Genomic DNA, 24,680 nt, shown 5'->3' with positions numbered 1-24,680 from the left:
TGTAACTTGAATTTTGAAGAAAACAACTAAGGATGAGGAGTCAGCAATGCACAGCCAGAAATGGTCTCTGAACATGCAATAAGGTTTGCTTAATTTACCAGAAAGAAAGAAAATTGGTCATTTCTTAGTGCTGTTTTAATCAACAGAAGTAGTATAAATTCAATATGTAGTCCATACTGTATCACACCACAGAAATTCAGAACACAGGTAGGAAAATGTATATTAATTCAGGATGATGGATTTGCTTGTCTCACATTCAGTCTACTGGATAGACGCTTTCTTGAAGCACAGAATAACATCTAACAGATTTCCTGTTATCTTAATCTGCACACTGGTGAATCCATATTTTTCCAATAACTGCTGGTATTCTGAACCGCTTCTTTGCTTGCCTTCGCTCATGGTGAGAGACTGTAAAACAGCCGGAACAGGACTTATTTGCGTCTCATCCAGCACAGTTTCTGCTACTAGCAAAGCAGTTCCTGCATATCCAAAAGGAAAAATAAATTGTTTCATTACCCATTCCTAATTTCAAAACAATGTCATTTTTTTAATTTTAAAGAATGGGTCCCTCCCTTTCAAAGCTTCCTTCTTTCCCTGCAGTTTTTCAATCCAGAAATTATATCAGGAGACTGTCCCTTGAAAACAAGGGAATTTGAGAGCCTTTCAATTCATAGCATTCCTTTCCAGCCATCTGCCATAAGATATCAGGCTCTTTTTGTTTCACTAATATTTTGGTTAGGCAATATCGTCTTCTGATTAACTATTCCTCAACACTTGTGTTTTATTTGGGAGTCTTTTCTAGGTTTTTAAAACCCTTGCTGCTGTTCTTACTCATAACAATTTTGTCCTACCTTTGAATATGTAATATTCAGCATAGTATGCCAATGCACAATGCACAGTGCAGGGAACAGTTACATCGTCCCTCAGGTAAGCAGTCTCATGGAGGAATACCATTTTCTGGTCATAACATTTTCTCATTTGGACCATTCAATTTCCCTTCCAAGACTTGCATTGCTTGCTGGAGAGCTGAGGCTGTCTACATATAGCATTACTGACTTGTGATGCACACCCCTGTCCAGTGCTAACATCACTTTAAAAAGGCTGACTTATTGTCATTTTTCCAATTTTAAACAGCTGAACACTTCAATGTGAAAAAAGAATGCACCCTTTTAAAATGTAGAATTAAAGCTCAATAACACCTTCAATGCAAATCTTCCCCCAAAGAGAAGCACATTTTACATATAAAGCAGCCACCCCCCCCCCCGAGCAAGGACAAGGATCACCAAAACCAACTGCACCTCTCCACTTGCACAACCATGTAAAAATTCCCCACTTGTACTCCTACAGCTATGTCACCCCATTCACGCTCAAACCCATTCTGCACTGGGCTGCCACCAGGTGTTTGGGACGAGGCAGGGTGGCCTGCCTCTTCCCAGGTTCTGATGGAGCAGCATTTTCCTTAACGCATCTGGTCCACCTGGATATGTGCTTCTGAATAAGGCAGCTGGATGGTGTGCTGGAGGGCAGTGGGAGCTGATTTTGATTTTTTTAAAATGGAGTATTGTGTCACATTTTTTAAAAAATGCCCCAGGTAGCTCCACCATGCTGCATAGTGCAACAAAGCCACCTGGGGCATTTTTTGTCTCTTCTGGGATATCAAGGTTGCAGCCATAGGTGGGGAGGAGCTGGGCCAGGACGTCCTGACTCTTCCGTTCCCCATGGCCATGGCCCAAAGTAGACCCTGTGGCACCCGGGACAAAAAAAGAGAATGTGGCATTATCCATGTTTCCTTGCCACAGGGTAAATGAGGGCCTAAGTCCAGCCAGGCCTGGGATAGCCCCGGCCTGGCCACCATGTCAAGTGGAACCAGAAATCTGCCTCGCCACTGGACAAGTCATGAGGAAGGGCAAATTCCTGGTGTGGAAAAGGTCTCAGAGAAGCAGCTTTTCTCCCCCAACCAATTAGCTTCAGCAACAAAGGCCATTGGGGACCTTTTTCCTTTTTTAAAATTATTATTATTATTATTATTAGATTTATTTCCCGCCTCTCCCGATAGGCTCGAGGCGGGTCACAACAACTAATCCCATTAAAATTCCCATTAAAACATCAATCTACTAACATGGCGGCTAAAAATCCTATCCCTCCCCCAATTATTAAGAGGTGAAGAGGAAAGGATAGGGGAGTAGTGTACACTTTGAATGAGGCTTCACCCACCTGATGGGCCAAAGTGTCATGACTTGGTTCATTCTGCACTAAAAACGGGGCCTTCAAAGCCACATGACTTTAGGAGACAATGGGTTTTCATCATACTAGGGAAAGAGAGACCTCATAATCCAGCAAACTGGATGATTTCCAGCTGCTACTGAACTCAAACTTCGTTCTATGGCTTTGTATTTATTTTTAATATTAGTTTTTAGCTTTGTACACTCTCTATCCAGCACCGGAAAAGACATTACAATATTTGAATTTTTTAAAAGGGAAAAACAGCATTACATAAGAGCAAAATCTCAACACAAGGCTGTCCTTTGCTTCTAGTCATGCTTAATTCAATCCAGAGTTTCTGAGGAACAGAACAAATGTGAGTCCTGTGGTACCTTTAGGACCAAAGTTTTATTCTGGATAGAAACTTTTGTATGCATGCACATACTTAGTCAGTGAGTATACATGAAAGCTTATACCCGGAATAAAACTTTGTTGGTCTTAAAGGTGCCACTGGTCTCAACCTTCGTTACTTCAGACCAGCACTGCTACCCGCCTGAATCTTTCTGAGGAACGGATCTCCATAAATAGGTACAAAAGGCAATAACAAGTGGAGAAACAGAAGAACACCTTGAAATTAAATTTTGGCTTCTGCTAATGGCACCAAAACCTTCCAGTTCTGCTAGTAAACTACTGTTTAAGTGCTGAATTATACATAGCAAGATAGTGGAGAAGGAAAACCCAAAGCTCTTACCTGGCTTGCAAACAGCAGACAGCTTACTTAAAAGGGTATGAACCTTTTCTTCGCACCAGTCATGTAGAACTCTTGAAAGAATATACAGTTCTGCTTCTGGAAGTTTATCTTTAAAAAAATCACCTGTTTGAAAATGCCTTTTAATTAGTACCGATATACATGATTAAATTTTCCTATCAGTCATTTTATATCCACACTGGGTATCCTAGCAGCAACTTGGTAATCAAAGTTCCCAGTATAGGGAACAAGGCTGTTGCTTGGGGCAGAAATAAAGGTTTCACCACTGGCATTAAATGAGACATGGAAATAGTCAAAGTTAGAATACTCATTTTAGCATTTTATTATCTATGGCTAAGAAGGTAAAAATAATAATAGTATAGTTGCATCAAATTAAATAGTCTACATTTCAGAAGAGCTGGTGTACAAATTCACAGAAAAGCACAGGAAAAAACTTACTGGATCAGACAAAGGGCCATCTTGTCCAGCTTCTAGTTCTATTATAGGCATGCAAAGCCTAGAATGAGGGAAACAATCTTCCCTTGCTGTTGCCACCCAACATATGCAGATGTACAGTAGGTTTTTTTTAATGCCCTTATATATCACCTTTCTAGTCAAGACATACATAGTGATTTATGGTTTAAAATATGAAAAGACAAAACAATAAATGGCAGAAATGACCATAGAAATTAAGTTGATATGAGTTCTCTGGCATAGGCTTATCTTGCTTCACTACATAATGGCTAACAGCCATAGGCAGACTTTACTTTCTTCTATACTTGTAATCTTCTATACTTGTATAAATATAACTAAATCTTAATACAGCCCCAACTGTGGATACTTACATCCAGAGACTGGGGCCATGGCTAGGATACTTATTTTTCTGAGAAAAGTCCCAAGTCAAAATCCTTCAAATGACAGAAGCAATGCCTGCAGTATTAAGAATTATACACCTGCAGTAGCCATTGTGGGAGTTGTTAGGCAGCCAATATTGCTGGGCTTCAAGCTTTGGATTCTGTCAGCATAAAGGAGTAGCCTATTTAAGGTTGTTTTGGCCTGTGAATGAAGACTCATGGAGCCCAGGACTGATAGCAATCACCAGACAACTTGCGACCATGCAGTTGCATGAGTCACTCAGATACAACTGCTTGCTAATGTCTAAACACCCCATCATTGCCAATGTGATAAAATGGTTATTGTTTCAAATACCCATTTTGCTGTGGAAGCTCACTGGCTGACTTTGAGCCAGTCACACCTACTTTAGCCTAACTTACTCAGAGGGTTCTTGTGAGGATAAAGTGGAGGACAGGAGAATCATATTAAGCTGCCCACTGTGGCAAAATATGGCATATAAATGAAGTCAGTAATATAGGTGAGGATGGGAATCAGATAAAACAAAAACTGGTGAGCATGTAAAGTTGAGAAAATGTTGAGTGCCAGGAGAAGGGCTAAAGGAAATAGTGTGGAAGGGGGAACCAGGAAAGTGAGGTGTTCCTGCAAGTCCACTATTCAAGTAGGCCCAACTGGGCCAACATCACACAACTGGGTGCAGCCTGAGTAAGCACCATGCAACTTGGCCACAGTTTTTCCAGAGAGGACCTGGCAAAAGGAGGAAAGAAGGAAAAGCTGAAGTGGGCAGATAAATGTAGGCTGGCTAGTGGGTGGGGGAAAAAAGGAAGCAGAAAAAAGTGAGCAGCTATAGGGGCTTTCATGGAAGAATGAGGAAATAGTGTGGGGAAAGAGAAATAATGAAATGCTTCCTGCAAGTCCTTTAAGATATCCTGCTTGTACTATACAGGAACTTTAGGATATGGCCATTTTATTTTCAGTCCCTTTTACAATAATCCCTAGGAAAAAAATTGCCTCCTCCTCCTCTGCTGCATGCTGAGTTGACGCTTACATTGAGCTAAATAACATGACCCCAAGGTTTCTTTCTTTCTATGTGAAATTAGGATTCGTTGTTGTTGCTGCTGTAATATGCATCAATCCATACTAAACCTCATGTGTCATGTTGTTATCTACTTATCCAGTTTGGGAAGATCCTTCCTGGGTAAATGGGCAACATAAATCCAGAGCTAGAAGAAGCATGGTGCAGTTATTGTGCTAAAACTAAGCAGTCTGGGTCTGCTCCATGCCTGAATGTGAGACCACTTGGTATCCCTATATATAATGTCTACAGGTCCAGGATGGAAGAAGCAAAATATAGACAAAGTAAATAAGCAAATATGTGTAAAAGCAACATGTGAAACAGCCTGTTAACATATATACATACATACACACAGAAGGCGAACAAACCAGTCAGTCCTAGAGATCAACCCTGCCTGCTGCTTACAAGGCCAGATCCTGAAGATGAAACTCAAATACTTTGGCCACCTCATGAGAAGGACTCCCTGGAGAAGAGCCTAATGCTGGGAGCGATCAAGGGCAAAAGAAGAAGGGGACGACAGAGAATGAGGTGGCTGGATGGAGTCACTGAAGCAGTTGATGCAAACTTAAATGGACTCTGGGGAATGATAGAGGACAGGAAGGCCTGGAGGATCATTGTCCATGGGGTTGCGATGGGTCAGACATGACTTCGCACCTAACAACAACAATACACCAAGTTTAGGGATGGACAGAAACTGGCTCATGAACTAAGGTCTGCCACAAATTTTGGCCCAGCTGTGGTTTGTAAAGCGATGTTCATGTATTGAAGAATTTCCACAAGCTTCCATGAATTTTTATGCAGTTTGTGGTGGTTCATGAAGATCCGAAAGCAAGGGTTTAAACTTTAAATGGCACACAAATTATATGAACAAGTTCAGTTCACAAGCCTGTGTACTGGTGGGTGGTTCAGCCATGACCTGAACTGCAAAAATGCAGTTTGTGCCCATCCCTAAACAAGTTTCACAAGTGCCTTGATAAAGTCAAGATTAAGGTTTAGCATAAGGAGGTTTGCTTTAGGATTAACCCTTCTTTATCCATGCATGACAACAAAGTCCATACTCCACAGTTAAGTTTACCTGATGAGAAAAATACTTGAGCAGTGTTTTGTCTTGAAGGCTGAAAGCTGGAGACATTTTTAATGCAATCTGGAAGGTCAAATACAGTAACTGTCATATCTGGGTAGATCTTTACCAGCTCATAGGCTAGAGCTCCAGTGCAACCTGCAAAATAGTCATACAGTGGGAATTTCTTTAAGCCTAGTTAAAATTGAATGAAGCTCATTGCATGACGTTAAGCTAGTCATGATTAATCAGCTTGACCCACCTTGCTGATTTGTTACAAGGCTACAATGGAAAAAGTGCTCCTTGGAGACAGCGATACGCCTTTAATGGAAAGAGCCAATGGATGTCTTTTGAATACAAAACCCCTTGAAAGCTTCAGCCTTCGTACCCAAAGTTACTGCAAATTGTTACATGGTTTAAGTTCAAGCCAAAGCAGAGTTATACCCTTCTGAGTCCAATGAAGTCATGTTCTCTAAACTTAGACCTGCACTGTTAAAACTTCTTGAGTACATGTACAAACACCAGGAAATGTTCTAACTTTATCGATGACATAGTTGTATGACACTGTATTGCCCCCCAAAAGCTTACAACAAGAGAAATGTTACTACACTCTGAAGAAACAGATTTATTTTGGGAGTCTCTGATTCATCCCTGATGGTAATTATGATATTTTCTATCAATGTACAATGGGGGCTTTTGAAGGTATAAGGTAAAGGTATCCCCTGTGCAAGCACTGGGTCATGTCTGATCCTTGGGGTGACGCCCTCTAGCGTTTTCATGGAAGACTCCATACGGGGTGGTTTACCAGTGCCTTCCCCAGTCATTACCGTTTATCCCCCAGTAAGCTGGGTACTCATTTTACCGACCTCGGAAGGATGGAAGGCTGAGTCAACCTTGAGCCGGCTGCTGGGATTGAACTCCCAGCCTCATGGGCAGAGCTTTCAGACTGCATGTCTGCTGCCTTACCACTCTGCGCCACAAGAGGCTCCTTTAGAAGGCTTACTTACCTCCTAAATCACATACAACTCTGAACTGGGAAAGATCAAAAGCCGATGCTACATCGCTTGCTGTCATCTTGGCAATGCTGTGCATGGCACTCATAAAACGCTGCTTCGTCTCTGCACTTTGATAGTAGAAATCCTGTCAAAACAAAACAAAACCCAAACAAAGATTTTAAATGGGAAAATTAACCAAGTACTAAATTTGTGTTTAAATAATTTCTCTTAACATGATTTCTATTTATACTAAACCATACAATTATCACAAACCTTAAACAGGCTTTTGTTAATGCTGGCAAATTATTCTGAGACAAGAATAATCTCCCTTTACTGTATTTTTAATCCATCCCATCCTCAGGATTATTCTTATCCTAATGGCACCAAGTTTATTTGCAGGAGTTTCCTCATTCAAGAGATTCTCAAGGTATACAGAAAAGTTGCTTCTCCTTGCAACAAAACAAAACAAACTCTCCACAGCAACTACCAGATGGAGAAAGAAGGGCATAAGCCCACTTTTCATCTTGGAATGTCAGTTTTCTATGCAGAATTATTTTGTTGTTCTTGGGAAAGTGTTCAATTCGATCCATGTCGTGACATCCAAAGCAGAATTATCCCTTTAACCAGTTCAGTTCAGTGGACTTAGAAGGGTGCAGCACTGCTTAGCACTGTAAGACTGCATCCTAAATCAGTGTACACAAATGATTATAGCTAAACAAGATTTTTAGGACCCATGCTTGTACTAATTAAAAACTAATTCCTGAGCCTGTGGTGGTAATATGGTTGCCAGCATCCAAGTAATACTTGGGGATCTCCTACTGTTACAGTTGATCTCCAGATGAATGAAGTCAGTTCCTCCTGGATTGAGGTCCCTCCCTTCCCCAAACCATGGCCTCTCCAGGCTCCACCCCCAAAATCTCCAGGTATGTCCCAACCCAGACTTAGAAGTCCTAGGTGATAAGCTCCTGGTTTATCATGACAAATAAATACTGCTGCATTTTGTGTGATTATGGCAAAAGCAGGCTAATGATTTTTCTTTAGTCTTGAAGTAAAGTGGTTTTTGAAGGTCTCCCCCACCTTGCAAAAAATGAATCATCTCCACTACCTGAAACAAATCACCTCCTTTCTCCCCAAATGTGCAGTGGTTCTGGGAAGTCCCCTCTTTGACTGCCAATTCCAGATGTGTATACAGAGGCCACAGACGGTCATTACAGTGAAGAACAAAGTCATGAAGTGAAGATTCACTGTCTGACACCAGATATAAGCTCGCCAAATCTGAATTGCTGTATCCTTTTGAGGTAACAAAATAAATATGAAATATGAATAATGATTTCTTTAGAAGTAAAAATAGTATTTTAATTTTAGAAACATCCAGTTAAAGAGCATGACATTGGTGCAGCTTCACAACATGGCTGAAGTCCACAAATATGTGCTGAATTTAATAGAATCCTTATTTCTTGTAATAAGCTTTTACATATACTTCCCACTGAAAGATGCAATACTCTTAAGAAATAAAGTCTTGAGACTATTTTACAGTACTCAAAGCTCAGTTTAGGTACCTTCTGTGCCAGGGGGACACTAACTGGAGTGTTGGGCAAGATATTTTGGCGGCTGGGGAAAAATTGGCATCACTTCACTACTCTTGTGCAGCCTTACTTGCATGAAGCTTATGGAAGAGTATATCTGATTGGATGTGTTTATGGATCAAGTATTGGTCTCCAATTCTGCCACTTTTCCTGGCAGCCCAAACTCACCACCTGAGTCAGCTACCTCACTTTGCCTCTTCTTGCTAAGGTTGCCCCTCACTGTGGGAAGCCAGTTCTGGACACTAGTACCAGCCTTAAAATACGGGACCTGATATCCAGATGAAGGGACATCAAGAACAGAGTGCTGGTTGGCAACAATTTACTGTTGATATTGTTAAGGAAGGCTCTTTGGTGTCTTGTACATCACAGAGCCCAGCAGAAAATCACAAAACCCAGGTGCACTAATGGAAACTCTATGTCTGTATTTCACCAAAAGCACCAAAATGTCTAAGACTTTTCAGCCTACAAGCGTGTATCTATAAGCGTGTATCTATTTCCCTATAACAGCAATTTCACCTGTTGCCAAGTATGTATCTGTATGGATACATACAATGGATGAGCTAGGAGAAAGATGTAATCAGTAGCAGTTCTTGCAGCAGTTGGAAAACTTAAGTGCCACCCAAAACTGCTTCCATGATTTGCCAGTTCAGACAAAGGGTTTTTCTCAATGCTTTTGAAGACAGTGAGCTCTGATGAAGAGCTGTTTTTTATACCCCATTTTTCACCACCCAAAAGAGTCCCAAAGCATCTTACAAACACCTTTCCCCTCCTCTCCCCACAACACATACCTTGTGAAGGGGGCTGAGAGAGCTCTAAGAAACTGCTCTGCAAGAACAGCTCCCAGGGAACTGTAACTGGCCAAGGTCACCCAGCAGGCTGCATGTGGAAGAGTGAGGAATCAAACCCCATTCCCTAGATAAGAAGCTGCTGTTCTTTAACCACTATACCACATTGTCTCTCCAGCTTGCACATACAGCATTAAAAAATACTGTGTGTATCTACTTGTAAATAGGATTCATACACTGTTAGTCAAACACATCAGCAATACTAAAAAGGACTCAGAAGCTAAGGGAGTTGGCCCTGGCTGGTAAATGGGTGGGAGTCTTCCATGGAATAATAGGGTTGTGATGTAGAGGCCAGCAAACCACCTCTGAATGCCTTCTGCCTTGAGAACCTCATGGGGTCACCATAAATCAACTGTGACTTGATGACACTTTCCACCACCAGTTCCATTTTCTCCCTTTTCCTGAGCCATAACTTGCTACTTTCTAAGCGATGTATCTTTCTGAGTATTTTAAACTAATGAGATTTCTTAGGTTGCATTGTTCTTCCATTCTGGAAGCCAATACTCTAGTTCAGGGGTAGTCAACCTGTGGTCCTCCAGATGTCCATGGACTACAATTCCCATGAGCCCCTGCCAGCAAACGCTGGCAGGGGCTTATGGGAATTGTAGTCCATGGACATCTGGAGGACCACAGGTTGACTACCCCTGCTCTAGTTAACAACCTGACAGTTTTATGGTGTCATGTCAAGACCTTCCCAGGCCTCCTCTCCCAACTGCTTCAAAGTGAAAGATCACCTTGACGAGTTTTTTCCAAAAGGCCAAGAGCAGCACAGGCATCCAGCAGCCTTTCCATGCCACGCAAAGAAGCTTTCACTTGGTTTGCAACGTCCACAGGGGTCATGGCACCCTTCTCTTTGAGAAGATCAAATATTTTCAGCTTACTGGATACAAACAATGCCTGTAGATAAGAAATGGCATTAATTACTGAAAGAAAATCCAGAACACCTCATTATCTTTTTGAAAATTTAAGTGATTGGTAAGCCACTAGCTGCCATCCTAAGCAGAAGTATACCCCTCCAAGTCCATTGAAGTCAATGGGCTTCTAAGCGTATAACCCAACTTTGGATGGCACTGTGACTCTCATAATGTCTTTGTTAGCTGGTTCGGCTCCTCTGACATCAGTGAGACTAAACCACTTTACATGTCAGGTCATCCATTTAAATACCTTGCTGATCACAACAGATCAGAAATTATGCATACAGAAGTCACATGAAAACTAATGTATAGAACTACATCTGCGTCTAATGACACCTTTAAAAGCCACCAAGTGTATTTCAAGGTATAAGCTTTTTTGTACATGCATGCTTCCTTGGATACGATGAAATGGGAATTACCAAGCCATATATATATTTCATGTGTGAGTGGTAAATTAGTATACAGCATAATGAAGATGTTTAACAAATTCAAGGTCCATTCAGGGATAACAACCTAAGTTTATAAAGCTATCATTGGTTTGGGCTTAAGGCTGGAGAAAACAATGAAGGAAATAGATATGTCAAGATTAGGTTTTAATTGACAGATGTATCCTTAATTGTGGATTACTGAGTAATTAACTGAGACTTGGTCATTACACTTCATCTCCTATCAAGCATCTTCTTTTTTGAAATGGGGTGACTGGCTGTGAAGAGTCATGTCCCCTGTCTCCAGACCAGAGAAATACATTTTAATATTCATTATGTTACATTCTTTCTTCTTTCTATCCTTTCGCTGACGATTGGTGGAGCAGGTTGTCCTTTCAGCCTTGAGCTGCTGTAGGTGCCACTGGATTTTTTACGTTACGTTACAATGTTACATTGCAATCTACAATTCAATTCCATTATTCCAAATAAGAAATCAAATAAAATGAAGACGATGTATGACCCTTCCGGGGGATTGCTAGGAATGCAGATAGGAGAACTGAATGACGTTAGCATATATAGTGTGATAAGAAACTAATACCCCTGTTAAGTCCTTGGGATTACATTGTTTCGAGCACTGTAATAACTTGCAACTCAGCTGCAGACACTGTCATGATTGAAGTGGTGGGCAAAAGGCAAACATCCTTGAGGAAGACAAGGTCAGAAGAACAAAGAAAGTTTGTTTTTTTAAACAAAGGCAAAGGCACGAAGAAAGATACACATATGGGAAGAGAAAAACAAGGTCCTTTTCCTTTAAGAAAAGTCTCTGGAGCTCCACTGCTCCCTCAGGCAGAAGCAAGGAGGAGACTGAGGGCGGGCTCCTCCTCTCTCCAGAGACTGAAAGTGTAATCCATTTCCTGCGCCCAGGCATTGTGGGAAAAGGAGCCCCAAGGGTACCAAGAGTGTCTTCCTCCTCTCAAAAGAGATCACTGTACAGGTGACATTGAGCCAGACTTTTTTTTTTCTTGCACAACAGCTTTTGAGATGCAACAACTTTTGAGACTTCCCCAAGGGTTTCATTTACACCTTATGAACAAACCTGATTGCTTGTGATAGGCACAAACCTGCCAACTTCCTACAATATCACATACAGAAATTATTTAAAGGCTGCTTGATCTTTCAAAGCCTTGGATCATACTTCAATATCAGTAATGTATGACTGTGGGTGCCTGAAAAAAATGGAGTTTTGTTTTTCCCCCACAAATCAGGATTCTAAACTGTATTTTAATGCTCAGTGTAGGGAAAATAAGTTTCACTTTACCTAGGTGACTGCATTTGGATAACCTGGCAAACAGCATTCGAGGATTCTAAAAACAGGAAGCTTGTGATCTCTCTCCACACATGAAGGAAGGAAAGAGGAAGAAGAGCTACATGCATGGCAGTAGGAAGGATTTGTGCCTATTGTAAACAAACAGGTTTGTTGCACCATCTGAATGTATTTGGGCTACAAAGAACTGTATGTATCAGAATATGATTTCACTGGCTGAAAAATATTTATTCAAATCCATGAACACTGTTACCTTTGATGCCTTGAAACCATCCAGTAGTTGCAAGAGTTTAGGTGGGAATTGTGTTGTATTCTCCTTTACATCATTCTGACTGTCCACGACCACATTACAATTACTGCTGCCATTTACACATTTTCCTGAGGGGTGGTTAACTCTGCTGCTGCTTTGTTTCTTAGCGCCATTGCACAACATATTATCTGAAGAGTCACTTTCCCCATCACTTTGAATCTCAAAGGTCTCTACTGAAGGGATAGAGTCGTGCTTTATATGGTAGATGGTGTGCTTTGGGGGTGGATAATATAATTCTGCTAACTTTTTGCAGAAGCGATTCAGAGGAAATCCTACCACGTTCAAGAAATCTCCATGCACGTATTCCACTAACATTCCCCCAAGAGCCTGGATCCCATATCCTCCAGCTTTGTCCCTAAGAAGAAGGTAAGAAAAATATTTAGATAGTAATTAAAAAGAAGCCAAAACACTTAAATACCTCAGTATACATGTTGTATACATATACAGAAGCTCTCTTGGACTCAAAGAACTAGTGTCATTTTAAAAATTATTCTGGACTTGTACATGCTAAGACAGGAAATTAATGGATCCAATTTCCAAATTGGTATTAAACTAGACACTATTCAGAATATTTATTTGCTTCACTTATACCCTTTCCTTTGTGGGGGACCCAAGGCTGCTTATATAGTTCTCCTCTCTTCCCTTTTGTCTTCACTACAACCTTGTGAAGCAGATTATGCTGAATTTTTGTAACTGGCAGAGTAGGAATTTGAATATGGGTCTCCCACATCCTAGTCCAATTCTCTAACCACTACACCAACCTGGTTTTCTACACTCAAAATAGTCTATTTAATGACTACACTTCCTTATACTAGCTATGCAAATGAAAGCATACAACTTTTCTAAATACAATGTCCCTTAAACTGTGCCACTACACACAAATAGAGAAGGAACAGTAATACAAATCCTGATAATTACAAATTCATTTTTAGAGAATAAAGAAATCCTTGGCTGCTTTCATACAGAATTTTACTCCCATTCAGCAACTCAAGTAGTGTGAGACTATTTAAGTGTATGTATGAGTTTCCATACAATGTAGTCCTTTATTAACTGTATATTTTCTTGCCTCATTTGAGAACCATCTAAGTTTTTTATTAAAAGAAACTTTTTTAAAGCTGTGACTTTTCCTGGCATGAGGTTGCTGGGATGATCTTTTTAATGTGTACAAGAGAGGCCCTATGCCTTTGATTCCAATGAAAAAGAATGTCCCTTTCTACCAGATATTTGCTGCACTTAATTGCTTTGTTAGTTAGAACAAACATCAGCCTCCTAAAGTATATGTTCCATGCAAGACTGAGGATTGCACTGGGCAGGAGACTGGATTGGTATGGATTCCTTTCCCTTGATATCTGATGAAAAGAGCTTTGACTTTCTGGGACCATTTCTACACTAGCAACTTCACTGCCCTGGCTCCCATGCAGTAGCACAAATCTGGGCCAGAAGAGTTGCACCAGGCCAAATGCTCCCCTGTGTAGGAGCAGGAAGAGGTCGGGCAACTTGCCCCAGCTCAAACTCCAGCCTGCAGCCCTGCACAAAGCCTCCAGTGCAGCAACAGTCACAGCCTCAGCACAGGCTGGATATGGGCCCTTCAAGCTGTTCCTGTGGGGACCCTAGCAGCTGCATTTTGCACAAGCTACAATTTCCAGGTCAAGGACAAGAGTATGCCCATGTAGAGCAAGTTACAGAAGTCCAGTCTGGAGGTCACTGTTGCACAGATGACTGTGGCTAGGCAATCTGAGGACAGGTAGGGCGCTAGTAGCTTCATTTAGCACTTCAATCCAGTCATGTATACCCTATTACCATACTTACATTGGCTCCCCACTGTGTATGTAATCCCACAAGAGTTCCTCAGAGAGTTCAGCAAATTTAACTTTTGTCTCTTCGTAGAAATCTGTCACATCAGTCTCTAGTTGAGTATCTAGAAAAGCAAATCTTAGTAAAAAAAACTGACACGAAGATATAAGCTTTAACTTTAGACCCCAAGAGAAGCTTGACACCATACTGAGTCCACAGCTATGTGTTAGAGGATGTGTGGCTGCCACGGACAGCAGTAATCCCACATCTACTCCTCTTCCTAGCACCACCCTCCAACCAGCTTCAGGAAGGGTGTCCAACAAGCAGTCAAAACAGATCCATTGTAAACAGAATAGCACCTTTCTATTAAAGCCACTGGCTGTAATTAAAAGGGTAGTATCATTCTGCTTAAAATTATAACGTCACTTAAATGTTCCTTATGATGCATTATCTATAAACTAGTAGGAAAGCCCATTTTGAAAATGGGCCAGGGAAAGAGCTGCCCGCGGGCATGCCACCTGCTCACTGGCTGGGCAAGGGGCCACGGAAAGGCCCACGCTGGTGGGCCGGCGTTCCCTGGAGGAGCTGCTCGGCCCGCAAAGGCCTCTTGCTACGACGTGGCGAGAGGCCTTTGCAGAGCAAGCAGCAAGGGAAAGCCCCCCGTCCAGTTGAGTGCTACAGTAGAAATGGCAAATACTAGTTTTCATGCGTTATTACAACTGTAATACATTAAAGTTCAGATATAGAAATGTTGAGAATCCCACCTGTTATTTATGAAGTACTGTAAGGCATACAGGAGGCAGAAAAATACATCAAAACCAATACACTATCACCTAATCAGTGAGATTTGATTCTATGAAGTCTCTCAGACCCAGAGCTCCCAGATGTGTTGAATATATGGAGCTCTTGCACACGCAGCTTTCTCTATTGATTTTAGATCTCTGAAGAGGTAGCATGTAAATTTTCTAGATAAATAATTCATTGAAAAGAAGTGGAACTCTGTGGCAAAGGGGCTCTTTGTTTATTTCGGCGCCTCAGCAAAATATTATTTGATTGGGATGAGCATGTTTGGCCCATCCCCAAGACAACTTGAAGAGGGGCCACCTATAAGACTAAATATAAAAATAAATAAATGTACAAGTGTGGGAGTTTTACTTTCACTTTAAACATCTTCAGATTGGAAGGGAGGCAGAAGAGGATTTTGTCTCAAAATAAAGAATGTAACTTGGCTTACAGAATGAAAGATGCAATAGAACGAGAAAAACTTTAAAGAAAGTGTTAAGTCTCTTTGAATTAAGGTTTTTAACGTATTGTTTCCATGGTATTTAGAGTAAGACTAGATTTGAAGGTGACTGTTGCCACGTTGATTTCTGTGCCATATGAACAGTGCAGACACTGGATAGTCCAAGGGTCCTCAACGCATTTGAGCCTGCAGGCACCTTTGGAATAATGACAGCATGGTATGCACATTTACAAAATGGCTGCAGAAAGAGCCAGAGCCAGCCACAAAATGACTGCTACAGATTACCTTCAATCATACTGTGAAGATCCTTGTGCCATACCTTCAATCATACTGTGAAGATCCTTGTGCCATGCCAAAGCAATGGATTAAAAAAATCTAAATAACCAATCGAAGATTGGATGGCCAATCAAAAGTCTTGCTGGGCAAAAGCCTCACCCACTTTCTAATAAATCAGTGACAGCCCGACTCTCACAAGGTATGCGGAACACATACCTGCTCAGGGGCTCCTTGGTCCCTTCCTCCCCCTCTCTGACACACACATACACAAACTCCTTTCCCCCTGCCCTTGCCCCTCCTCCCTGGTCCCTGTCCCTCTTAGACACACACAAACACACACAAACTCCTTACCCCCAATTCATCCCCCATGTCACATCCGTAGTTATATCCATGTCAGGGGCTGTGCTAGAAGATGTGTTCCACATCAAAAACTCTTTGCAGGTGCCAGGAAAGGTTTCAGTGGGTGCCAAGTCACACACAAGCACCATGCTGGATACCCCAGTACAGCTAGACATTTTGTGCTCATTCACAACTTTAGCTCAATCTAGTCACGCTTTCTTTTGTTCTTTCATTCAAATTTTTCCCAAATTGACACTGTATGTCATTAATTTCCAAATGGCACCATATTTTCATTAAGATGGTTTTGATGCACTTGTTCAGTCTCTTTAAACCAGAAATGTATACAAATGGAAGCAAACAATGCAGCTATAGCTCATATTTCATTTTGCAGTTTACTCTTCCAGCAGCCTGTATAATTTCAAACTGAAAAATGTGTGCAATCCATTCAAAGGGCTTTTAATAGATTAAAAGACCTAGAATTGTCTTAAGTAGAATTTGGATAGCATGCAGAAAGTTACTTTAGTTGCACTAAGGCAGACCCAGGCAGATTTTTCACCTTTTCCTGTATCAAATCATAAGCTTTCAAGCCACAGTTTCAAAAATGGTTCATCTCATGGCACAGATAGCTATTTCAGAAACACAATTCCAAAGTCCACCTGGGCACATAAACTAGCTTCCTGGTTTCTTGGATACTGGGGTTCATGATGTGTTACTAGATAAAAAATATAAACACTATTATCTGGTTTATTTGAGGACACTGCATTTGTGAGCTAAACACTTGCAGATAGAAGGTGTCTGTGCCAGTGGATATTTACTCTGCCTTCTCTATCCCGAAACAATTCCACAAAACCCAGGTATGTGGCACTGGCAGCTGCCGCAAGAAGAAACTAAACACATTTACCCCCAACAAAGACACCCTAGTGTGCGCAGAGCAAACTCAGAGAATGGAGCAAAAGCTCTTGCTACAGGTCTTCTTTTTCTTCTCCTTGCTACGCTTCTCCATGGTGCATGACATATTTGGCATGGGGGCAGGCTGAATCACAGCAGTGGCTTTTTGTGAGTGGGGGCAAATATGGAAAAAATCCTTGCTGATGAATTCCTTCTGTTTGTGGGAACTTTTATCTAGCCCACTTTAGTTTAAATTTGGAATTTCTCATTATGTGTCTTACCAGATATTTTAAAAAATCTATTTCTAAATAATAAGACTTGGTATAGTACACAGCCAGAAGACACATCCGTCAGGATAGTGTTTGACAGCAGACAAAAGTGAGAATTCTAATCCATGTTGACAGGCATCCTTCAGTGGCTCCAGCTTTTGGCCCCTGGAAACTTTAGCTGCCAAGGAAACTGCCCACAGTCACTCCGTTTTTAATGCTCTTCTCCATTACAATTGTCAGGATCAACTGTTCATGTAATGCTGTTAAATAAAGGTTGAAGTGACCTTGCCAGAAATAATTTCTGATAGTATTGTTTTGTGTTCTTTTGCATAATCATGAATGTCTTCATCATTAACAAATATTTGGAAGGCAGATATTGTGGGGGAATGTAATTTTCTGGAATTTGTGGAAAGTCAAATAGACTTGGCTTCTGATTAGGGATGGACAATTTGGCTCAAATAGCCCTGAAAAGTACTTGAATCAAACATCCCATCATTTCAAACCAGCTGAATCACCAAAGCTCTGATCGATTTGGGCTTGATTCAACTAGTTCAAGATATGGGCACTGAAAGATCTTAAATGCGCCCCCCTCCCAGACTAATCTCTGCAGCCTGGGAAGGGGTGGGGAGAGGATCAGCTGTTTGGCAGGGTATTTAAATGGTTTCCTGAAGACCCCTCCCAGGCTCCGCAGAGTTCAGTCTTTGCAGCCTTGGAGCGGGTCTGCAGAAGATATATAAAGACCCCACCTAACAGCTGATCCACAGAGATTCCCAGAGATCAGCCATTGTTTTGGCTGATTCGGTTCAAGATTTCTGTATAGGCCCAACTCAAATTGATATACTGAATCAGTGATTTAGTTGATTCGAGTTGCACTAAATAAGGAAACCTTGAATCCAAAATTTCTCCTGTGCACATTTTTTCTCCTGTGCACATCCCTACCTATGATTTGTGCAACCAGAATCCACATAGAGCTTGTAAATTCAGGGAGCATAAAGGTTTAATTGGGAAGCCCAGTTGTTGCTTTCCACCTGTGTTAATGGGATTTTAAAGGTAAAGGTATCCCCTGTGCAAGCACCGGGTCATGTCTGACCCTTAGGGTGACACCCTCTAGCGTTTTCATGGCAGACTCAATACGGGGTGGTTTGCCAGTGCCTTCCCCAGTCATTACCGTTTACCCCCCAGCAAGCTGGGTACTCATTTTACTGACCTCAGAAGCATGGAAGAGTGAGTCAACCTTGATCCGGCTGCTGGGATCGAACTCCCAGCCTCATGGTCAGAGCTTAGAATCATAGAATCACAGAATCATAGAGTTGGAAGGGGCCATACAGGCCATCTAGTCCAACCCCCTGCTCAATGCAGGATCAGCCCAAAGCATCCTAAAGCAGCCAAGAAAAGTGTGTATCCAACCTTTGCTTGAAGACTGCCATTGAGGGGGAACTCACCACCTCCTTAGGCAGCCTATTCCACTGTTGAATTACTCTGACTGTGAAAAGTTTTTTCCTGATAAAAGGTAAAGGTAAAGGTATCCCCTGTGCAAGCACCGAGTCATGTCTGACCCTTGGGGTGACGCCCTCTAGCGTTTTCATGGCAGACTCAATATGGGGTGGTTTGCCAGTGCCTTCCCCAGTCATTACCGTTTACCCCCCAGCAAGGTGGGTACTCATTTCACCGACCTTGGAAGGATGGAAGGCTGAGTCAACCTTGAGCCGGCTGCTGGGATCGAACTCCCAGCCTCATGGGCAAAGCTTTCAGACGGCTGCCTTACCACTCTGCGCCACAAGAGGCTCTATGGGATTTTACCCTTGTTCTAAATTGCTGGTGGTCTTATTCACCTAGAATGAGGAGCATGGGATTTCTAGATCTTAGTCTTATTCAAAATATTTTTTCCTATTTTGTTTTGATTGACTAATTTGTTCAAATGATGGACTAGAAATCTAAGATGAATAACAGCAGATTTGTTCCCACAATTACCTTTGCAGCTGCAGTGAACAATAGCAACACCTGTGAAGACACTGTGTTCCTTCCCACTTAGCCTATTAAGGGAAAATGAATTATTTAAGTTGTGATAAATGCCAATTTTATCAATAGAGTTTTAATATAATACATGAAATTTTAAGAAACATGTTTTGTCTATTTTGAATGGTGCTACAACATTAACAAGCTATTCAGTTGGATAATCGCATACATCTGGTCTAACAGTAGATCTTCCTTTTAGAGTAATAAAAAACTAAAGCACATTTCTTTCTCCAAGAAAGCAGAGCAACTATACTGCTAGAACACTGATACCTTCCAAATGGACTATGTATTATTATAGTTATACAAAACGTTAAAGTTATATAAAATGTTAAAACAATTTAGTATTTCCATGACAAAGAAACAGAAATAGGTATAAATATACCTTGTAAACAATTAAAAATCAAACCCTTCTTGGCACAACCTTTATACAAAGCAGGATGCTGCTGCACAATTGGTCTAATTGTTACTGACAGAGGGGCACAACTGAGTCTAAATGGCAATAATGTTTACATCTAAATTGCATAATGAAACTAGTACATTGAACACGATTAGACTTTTAGATCTAAACAGTGAATTTTAATCATTATTTTTAAAAATGTAAACCTTGAAAGCATCTTATATGCATCTTGCTTATCTACTGGTTTCTCCAAGATCTGTTCTTCTATGGTCTGGAACAAAAACAACATTGTCATAATTGCTTCACTCCAGCTAGTGGACATATGTGCAGAAAATTACATATGTATAACCATATTGACTTTCCCATTTGATAAATCCTATAGCACCGAATATTAAGATCTTTCTCAAGAACAGAATCTTAACATATGCACATATAAAATCTCATTTTTACTGAATAATTTATTACCTACAGGACATTTTGATTTCATGTTGTATTACATTAGGGACTCCTAACACCTAGCAAAAAGATATGGAGATGTGTATTCCAATTTATTCCTAGATCATTAACCATCCAAATATGTGTATAAAGAAATGCTGACAGTGCTTCCCTTCTAAGACTTATTGTGTAAATTAAGGGTTTATCAGTTATTTCAATATTAAATATTTACTTTTAAAAATAAGGCTTTTTCCTTCATCTCTTTAGCATCATATATGCTGCCTTTTCCTCCTGAAGGAGACTCAAAGTGGCTTACAGTTGCCTTCCCTTTCCTCTCCCCACACCAGACACCCTGTGAGGTGGGTGAGGTTGAGAGAGCCCTGATATTGGTCAGAACAGCTTTATCAGTGCCATGGGGAGCCCAAGGTCACCCAGCTGGTTCCATATGGGGGAGTGCAGAATCGAACCTGGCATGCCAGATTAGAAGTCCGCACTCCTAACCACTACACCAAACTGTTAATATCCTTGGGAATTCTGTGGGAAGAATTAGATGGATTTCCTAACCCCATGTTTATCTTGTTATATCAATGTAGGGGCAAGTAGGACAGGAAAAATGGGTAAATTTTCACTGCTTTGTGATAACTTCACTGCAGAGTTCTTTCCCCCCACAATTTTAAATTATTTTAATCCCCAACCAAGTAAAAATTGGCAGGGTTAAAAGTTATCTACTCATATGTGTCCATTCTTCCTTGGAAATGTCCTGTCGGAAAATACATTCCAGGTTAAGGAGCACATAATTTACAAAGATAGCAACTAATTCTGCCATCTAGTACTACTACTGACTAATTCCCACCAGGCATAGTCTTTATATAATTACTTATTTTTCTGTTATTAACTTCTGTGTGCACATGTATGTGTACATATTCATGTATGAGAGAGTCTAGATTCAAAAGCTTGCTCTTGGATACGTTTAGGGATAAGTCACAAATAAACAAGCATTGATTCTGAATTATTTGCTGTGGGCATTAACTGGTTCACAACCTTAAATTCCTCATGATTTTGGCAACTTTGTGCTCCCTTGAGCCCCAGTACAGAGGAGGCACCTCCCCGGAACATCTCCCAGAACTTTGTTTGGGTTGGGGCCATTCAAACTCTCTATTTTGCCCCCCCCCCAAACAGAGGGAAGCAAAATGGAGATTTTAATGGTGGGCAGCCATTTCAGCTGCACAGGTGTCAACAAGCCATCTCAGGGAACAATTTAGAAATGGGGGAGAGCAAAATGGATCCCTAAAGTGGCTGGATCACAGCAGTCAAATGCAAGAGCGAATGAGCAGCAGACAGGCCCGAGCAAAATGGCTCTCTTTCAGCTTCACAGTGGGGTGTATGCACTTGTCTAGTGAGATCAAAATTGGGGGGGGGGAGCTATCTTGAACCCAGCCAGTTCATTTGGGGTCTTCTGGGTCATTTGAGTTCAGGGGGTTGGTTTGGGAACACTGTAAACTCTGAAGTGAACTGGAACGTTATGGTTTGTGCCCATCTCTAGTTATTATTGATATAAAGGCTTGTTCATGTAAAGGCAAACTAGATGGTCCAGCATTGGTGAGAACAGCACTATCAGTACTGCACAAGGTCACCCAGCTGGCTGCCTGTGGAGGAACAGGGAATCAAACCTGGCTCACCAGATTAGAGGCTACAGCTCTTAACCACTACACCAAGTTAGTCATCAGCCATCAGTTTATATCATAACTTACGACTATAGTGTCTGCTCCTATAACAACATCTGGTGTTCGAAGATGTTTCTGGAAAAAAGAGAGAATTTTACTTGATTGTTCCCCTCCCGATTAACTGCTTTATATAAGACGACGATTTACAGGTTCAGTCTCAGGGCAGTTTCACAAATAACACTCGTAAATGTTCATGATATTTTAAGTAGACACCTAAAAATTAACAGCATAATTGGGTTATAAACATATTGAGCTGTAGCTCAATGCTGATTATACATTCAAAGTCCAATGAGATTATAAACTAGTAGATCCTTCATGGCATGTACCCTATCTCGGGGGGGGGGGCAGCAGGTACAGGAGGCACTGAATTAGACCACAGAATAGGGAAATGGGTGTCCAACATTCCCATAATGCTGTTTTCTAGTTACCACCTATAATCCTTGAAGGCAAGGGCCTATATACTTGCACAACTGCCTCTTCTGCCATGCCCCATTGCAACAAGCTCTACTCATTGGAGCAAAGCCTCCTGAAAGTGCCAACCTGGAAACCTGCCGATTTGGCGTTACTGGGAATCTTTGCTGTTAGATTCACAAGACCATACAATAAAAGACTAACAACAATTATCATTATCATCATTCTGACCTCTGTGCTTTCAGCCTTCATGCTATTTATATTATGTTTGCATTCCATCCTTTCTCCAATGAGCTTTGGGCAGAATACCCTATTTATTACCACAACTTCCTTGTGATGAAGTTTAGGCTGAAAGTTTGTGAACTACTCAAGATCACCCAGCAAAGAGGTCTGGTACCTCACTGGCTGTTACCCAACATAGTAAGTTAGGCAGGAAAGCATCATGAATGCAATAATCAGCCTGAGACCCAGACCCTAGTTTGGGAAGCACTAAATTCAACAATGGAGACTTACCAGGTGCATTCTGTTAGCCACTTCGAGGGCTTTTTGCTTTGCAGTTTCAACAGCATATTCATAAGGAGCTGCAAAAGATGCCTTCTCAAGGGTTTCTTTGAACCAAGAAGGAACAACTTCAAATCGGAGGCCCTGTGAAAAATGAGAAATTCAGTAATGGCTTTCTACTTAAGATTCTATTGGAGAGACCCATTCCCAGTCCCATGTTGGGTTATTCTATTACAATATGAATGAGAGATTTTAGATTCTTAGATACCTATCAAGCTACTCATTTTTGCTAACTTAATTCAGGATGATAGAAACTGCAGTTTAGACCGTGTTGGTAAACACGTCTCTACAAATGACAGACCATATGATGGATGATCTTTACAGCCAACAGCAGAACTCCTGAACAGCATCACTTATGAATTTTGCAATTAAGAGAATACAATAACTAATACTGAGTCTTACAGTGGACTCATCATTGCTAAAGGCATTAACAATGCCATTCTAAACAGAGTTGCACCCTTCTTCAAGATTTTGCCCAATATAAACAAATGAATTATATGCAGCCCAATCCTGATCTTATTTGGTAGTAAATATAGCTGATTTCATGGTGCTTATTTTCCATTGGGTTTAGGATTTTAATTTCTTTGCTTCATTTATACTCCAGCTGTCTCCCTAATGGGGATCCCAAAGCAGTTTTTCTCCACCTTATCACAGTAACTCCCACCATTACTAGTTCTGGTTTCAGTAACCTGTGCATAGTATAACCAACTGTTTAAACAAACAAATCACTGGGAACTCCATACAGAAATATCTCATGAGGTTTGACCATACATGAATGCAAATACAATGTATGTCAGACAAATGACCAAACACAGTTATTTGCATTAAAATAATTCCAGGGACATCCAAAAAAGAAAACCACAGTTGATGTCCTAACAGAGCCTTGATGCAAAGACAAAAGTGCCTAGGGCCCACAAAAGTCATCCTGCAGCCCTGATTATGCTTATGCTAGTTTGCTGCTCACCTTCTACCTATATGGACAGGTAACGTCTATTTCACTGCATCTGAAGAAGGGTGCACACACATGGCCGCTGATATACCTAGAATAAAACTTGGTTGGTTTTTAAAAGTCTCACTGGATGCGAACTTTGTTCGAATCCTCTGGTTGCCGGATAAATGCCAGTTGGGATTACTCAGCCCTTAAAGCAACGGAATCTGCACATCCTCCAACGTATTTTATTCTATGGCCAGAATCAAAGGAAGCCCGACTTGACCCAACGTGTATTAGGTTGAAAGCGAAATACACCAAGTTTTGTTTTGCTTTGACATGCAGCAGCACACACGCAGCCGGGCAGGAGCAGATGGCCGCTCCCCCCGCCCGCCCCGGCGGAGTTGGGAAAATTCAAAGCAAGCAAAAACTCCACAGGTGCAGCCTCCCCCGGCCGGAGCCTTAACGCCACCGACATTTGCTCAGAGCCCGGAGAGCAAAGCGGGTCCCTCGGCCGGCGCCTCCCTGGCACAGGGCCTTGCGGCCGCTCTCCTCCCCTTCCCCCTTCTCTGCCCTCTCACCGCATTGGTGAGAATCTCCTGCCTGCGCGGAGAGCCGCTGGCCAGCACCACGCGCTTGTCCGCCAGCTTCCTCATGACCGGGTGCAGCACCATGGCGGCGGCGCGGCCCGTGCAGCGACACAGAGCCAGAGCCGGCGGCGGCGCTTTTATTCCGGCGGCCGGAGACGCACCGAGGGGCGGCGTCAACGGAGCTCCTGGTCCCCCTCCCGGGTGGGCGGGAAAGGGAGGCCTCCTCCTGCTCCTCCTCCTCCTCTTCTTCTTCCCTGGGGACGAGGCAGACCGGGAGGGGCTTGTGGGTTGTAGCAGTTGTGGATCACCCTGTGAAGGCGAACGAGGACCCAGGCTGAGCGCAAACAGACCAGGCCTCTTGGATTTGGGCTCTGTTCTTCGAGGTTGCTTGTAGACCTCCACGCACACACGGCCGGGAAAGAGCCTTGCAAAAGTAGGGCACACTTTGAGCCCAGTCAGGCCCCCCAAGAGCC

At 41.8% G+C, this 24,680-nt stretch overlaps 1 protein-coding gene and 1 long non-coding RNA gene across 4 annotated transcripts; both read right to left on the bottom strand.

Moving 5' to 3' along the window:
• Positions 1 to 117: 117 nt before the first annotated feature.
• On the bottom strand, positions 118 to 24,386 carry ASMTL (acetylserotonin O-methyltransferase like). 3 transcript variants are annotated; one of them, XM_077343349.1, is made up of 13 exons: positions 24,199 to 24,386; positions 22,642 to 22,773; positions 21,745 to 21,792; positions 19,765 to 19,829; positions 19,117 to 19,178; positions 14,146 to 14,254; positions 12,280 to 12,691; positions 10,098 to 10,260; positions 8,038 to 8,222; positions 6,945 to 7,077; positions 5,953 to 6,096; positions 2,954 to 3,076; positions 118 to 479 (listed from the first exon to the last, which is right to left on the bottom strand). In XM_077343349.1, the coding sequence occupies exons 1-13, from the start codon at positions 24,289 to 24,291 to the stop codon at positions 262 to 264; spliced, it is 1,887 nt and encodes a 628-aa protein (XP_077199464.1). In that variant the 5' UTR covers positions 24,292 to 24,386; the 3' UTR covers positions 118 to 261. The 3 variants fall into 3 exon arrangements, with proteins under 3 accessions (XP_077199464.1, XP_077199465.1, XP_077199466.1); XM_077343350.1 differs by having other exon boundaries at positions 2,954 to 3,061; XM_077343351.1 differs by lacking the exon at positions 5,953 to 6,096.
• Positions 15,188 to 19,110, bottom strand: LOC143840177 (uncharacterized). Its single transcript, XR_013232056.1, has 2 exons — positions 15,693 to 19,110; positions 15,188 to 15,658 (listed from the first exon to the last, which is right to left on the bottom strand). It is a non-coding gene; the product is annotated as an uncharacterized LOC143840177 (long non-coding RNA).
• Positions 24,387 to 24,680: the final 294 nt, after the last annotated feature.

The sequence above is a fragment of the Paroedura picta genome, chromosome 6 (genome assembly GCF_049243985.1).
Source record: "Paroedura picta isolate Pp20150507F chromosome 6, Ppicta_v3.0, whole genome shotgun sequence".
Classification (NCBI taxonomy): Eukaryota; Metazoa; Chordata; class Lepidosauria; order Squamata; family Gekkonidae; genus Paroedura; species Paroedura picta.
This window is presented reverse-complemented; position numbering and strand designations above follow the sequence as displayed.

Excerpts from the sequence above, each read along its gene's own strand:
- ASMTL (XM_077343349.1), bottom strand. The coding sequence starts at position 24,291 with ATGGTGCTGCACCCGGTCATGAGGAAGCTGGCGGACAAGCGCGTGGTG. Across the intron at positions 19,179-19,764 it reads GCATATAAGATGCTTTCAAG|GCTAAGTGGGAAGGAACACA; the intron begins GTTTACATTTTT and ends TTCCCTTAATAG. Across the intron at positions 8,223-10,097 it reads TTTGGAAAAAACTCGTCAAG|GATACAGCAATTCAGATTTG; the intron begins GTGATCTTTCAC and ends TTACCTCAAAAG.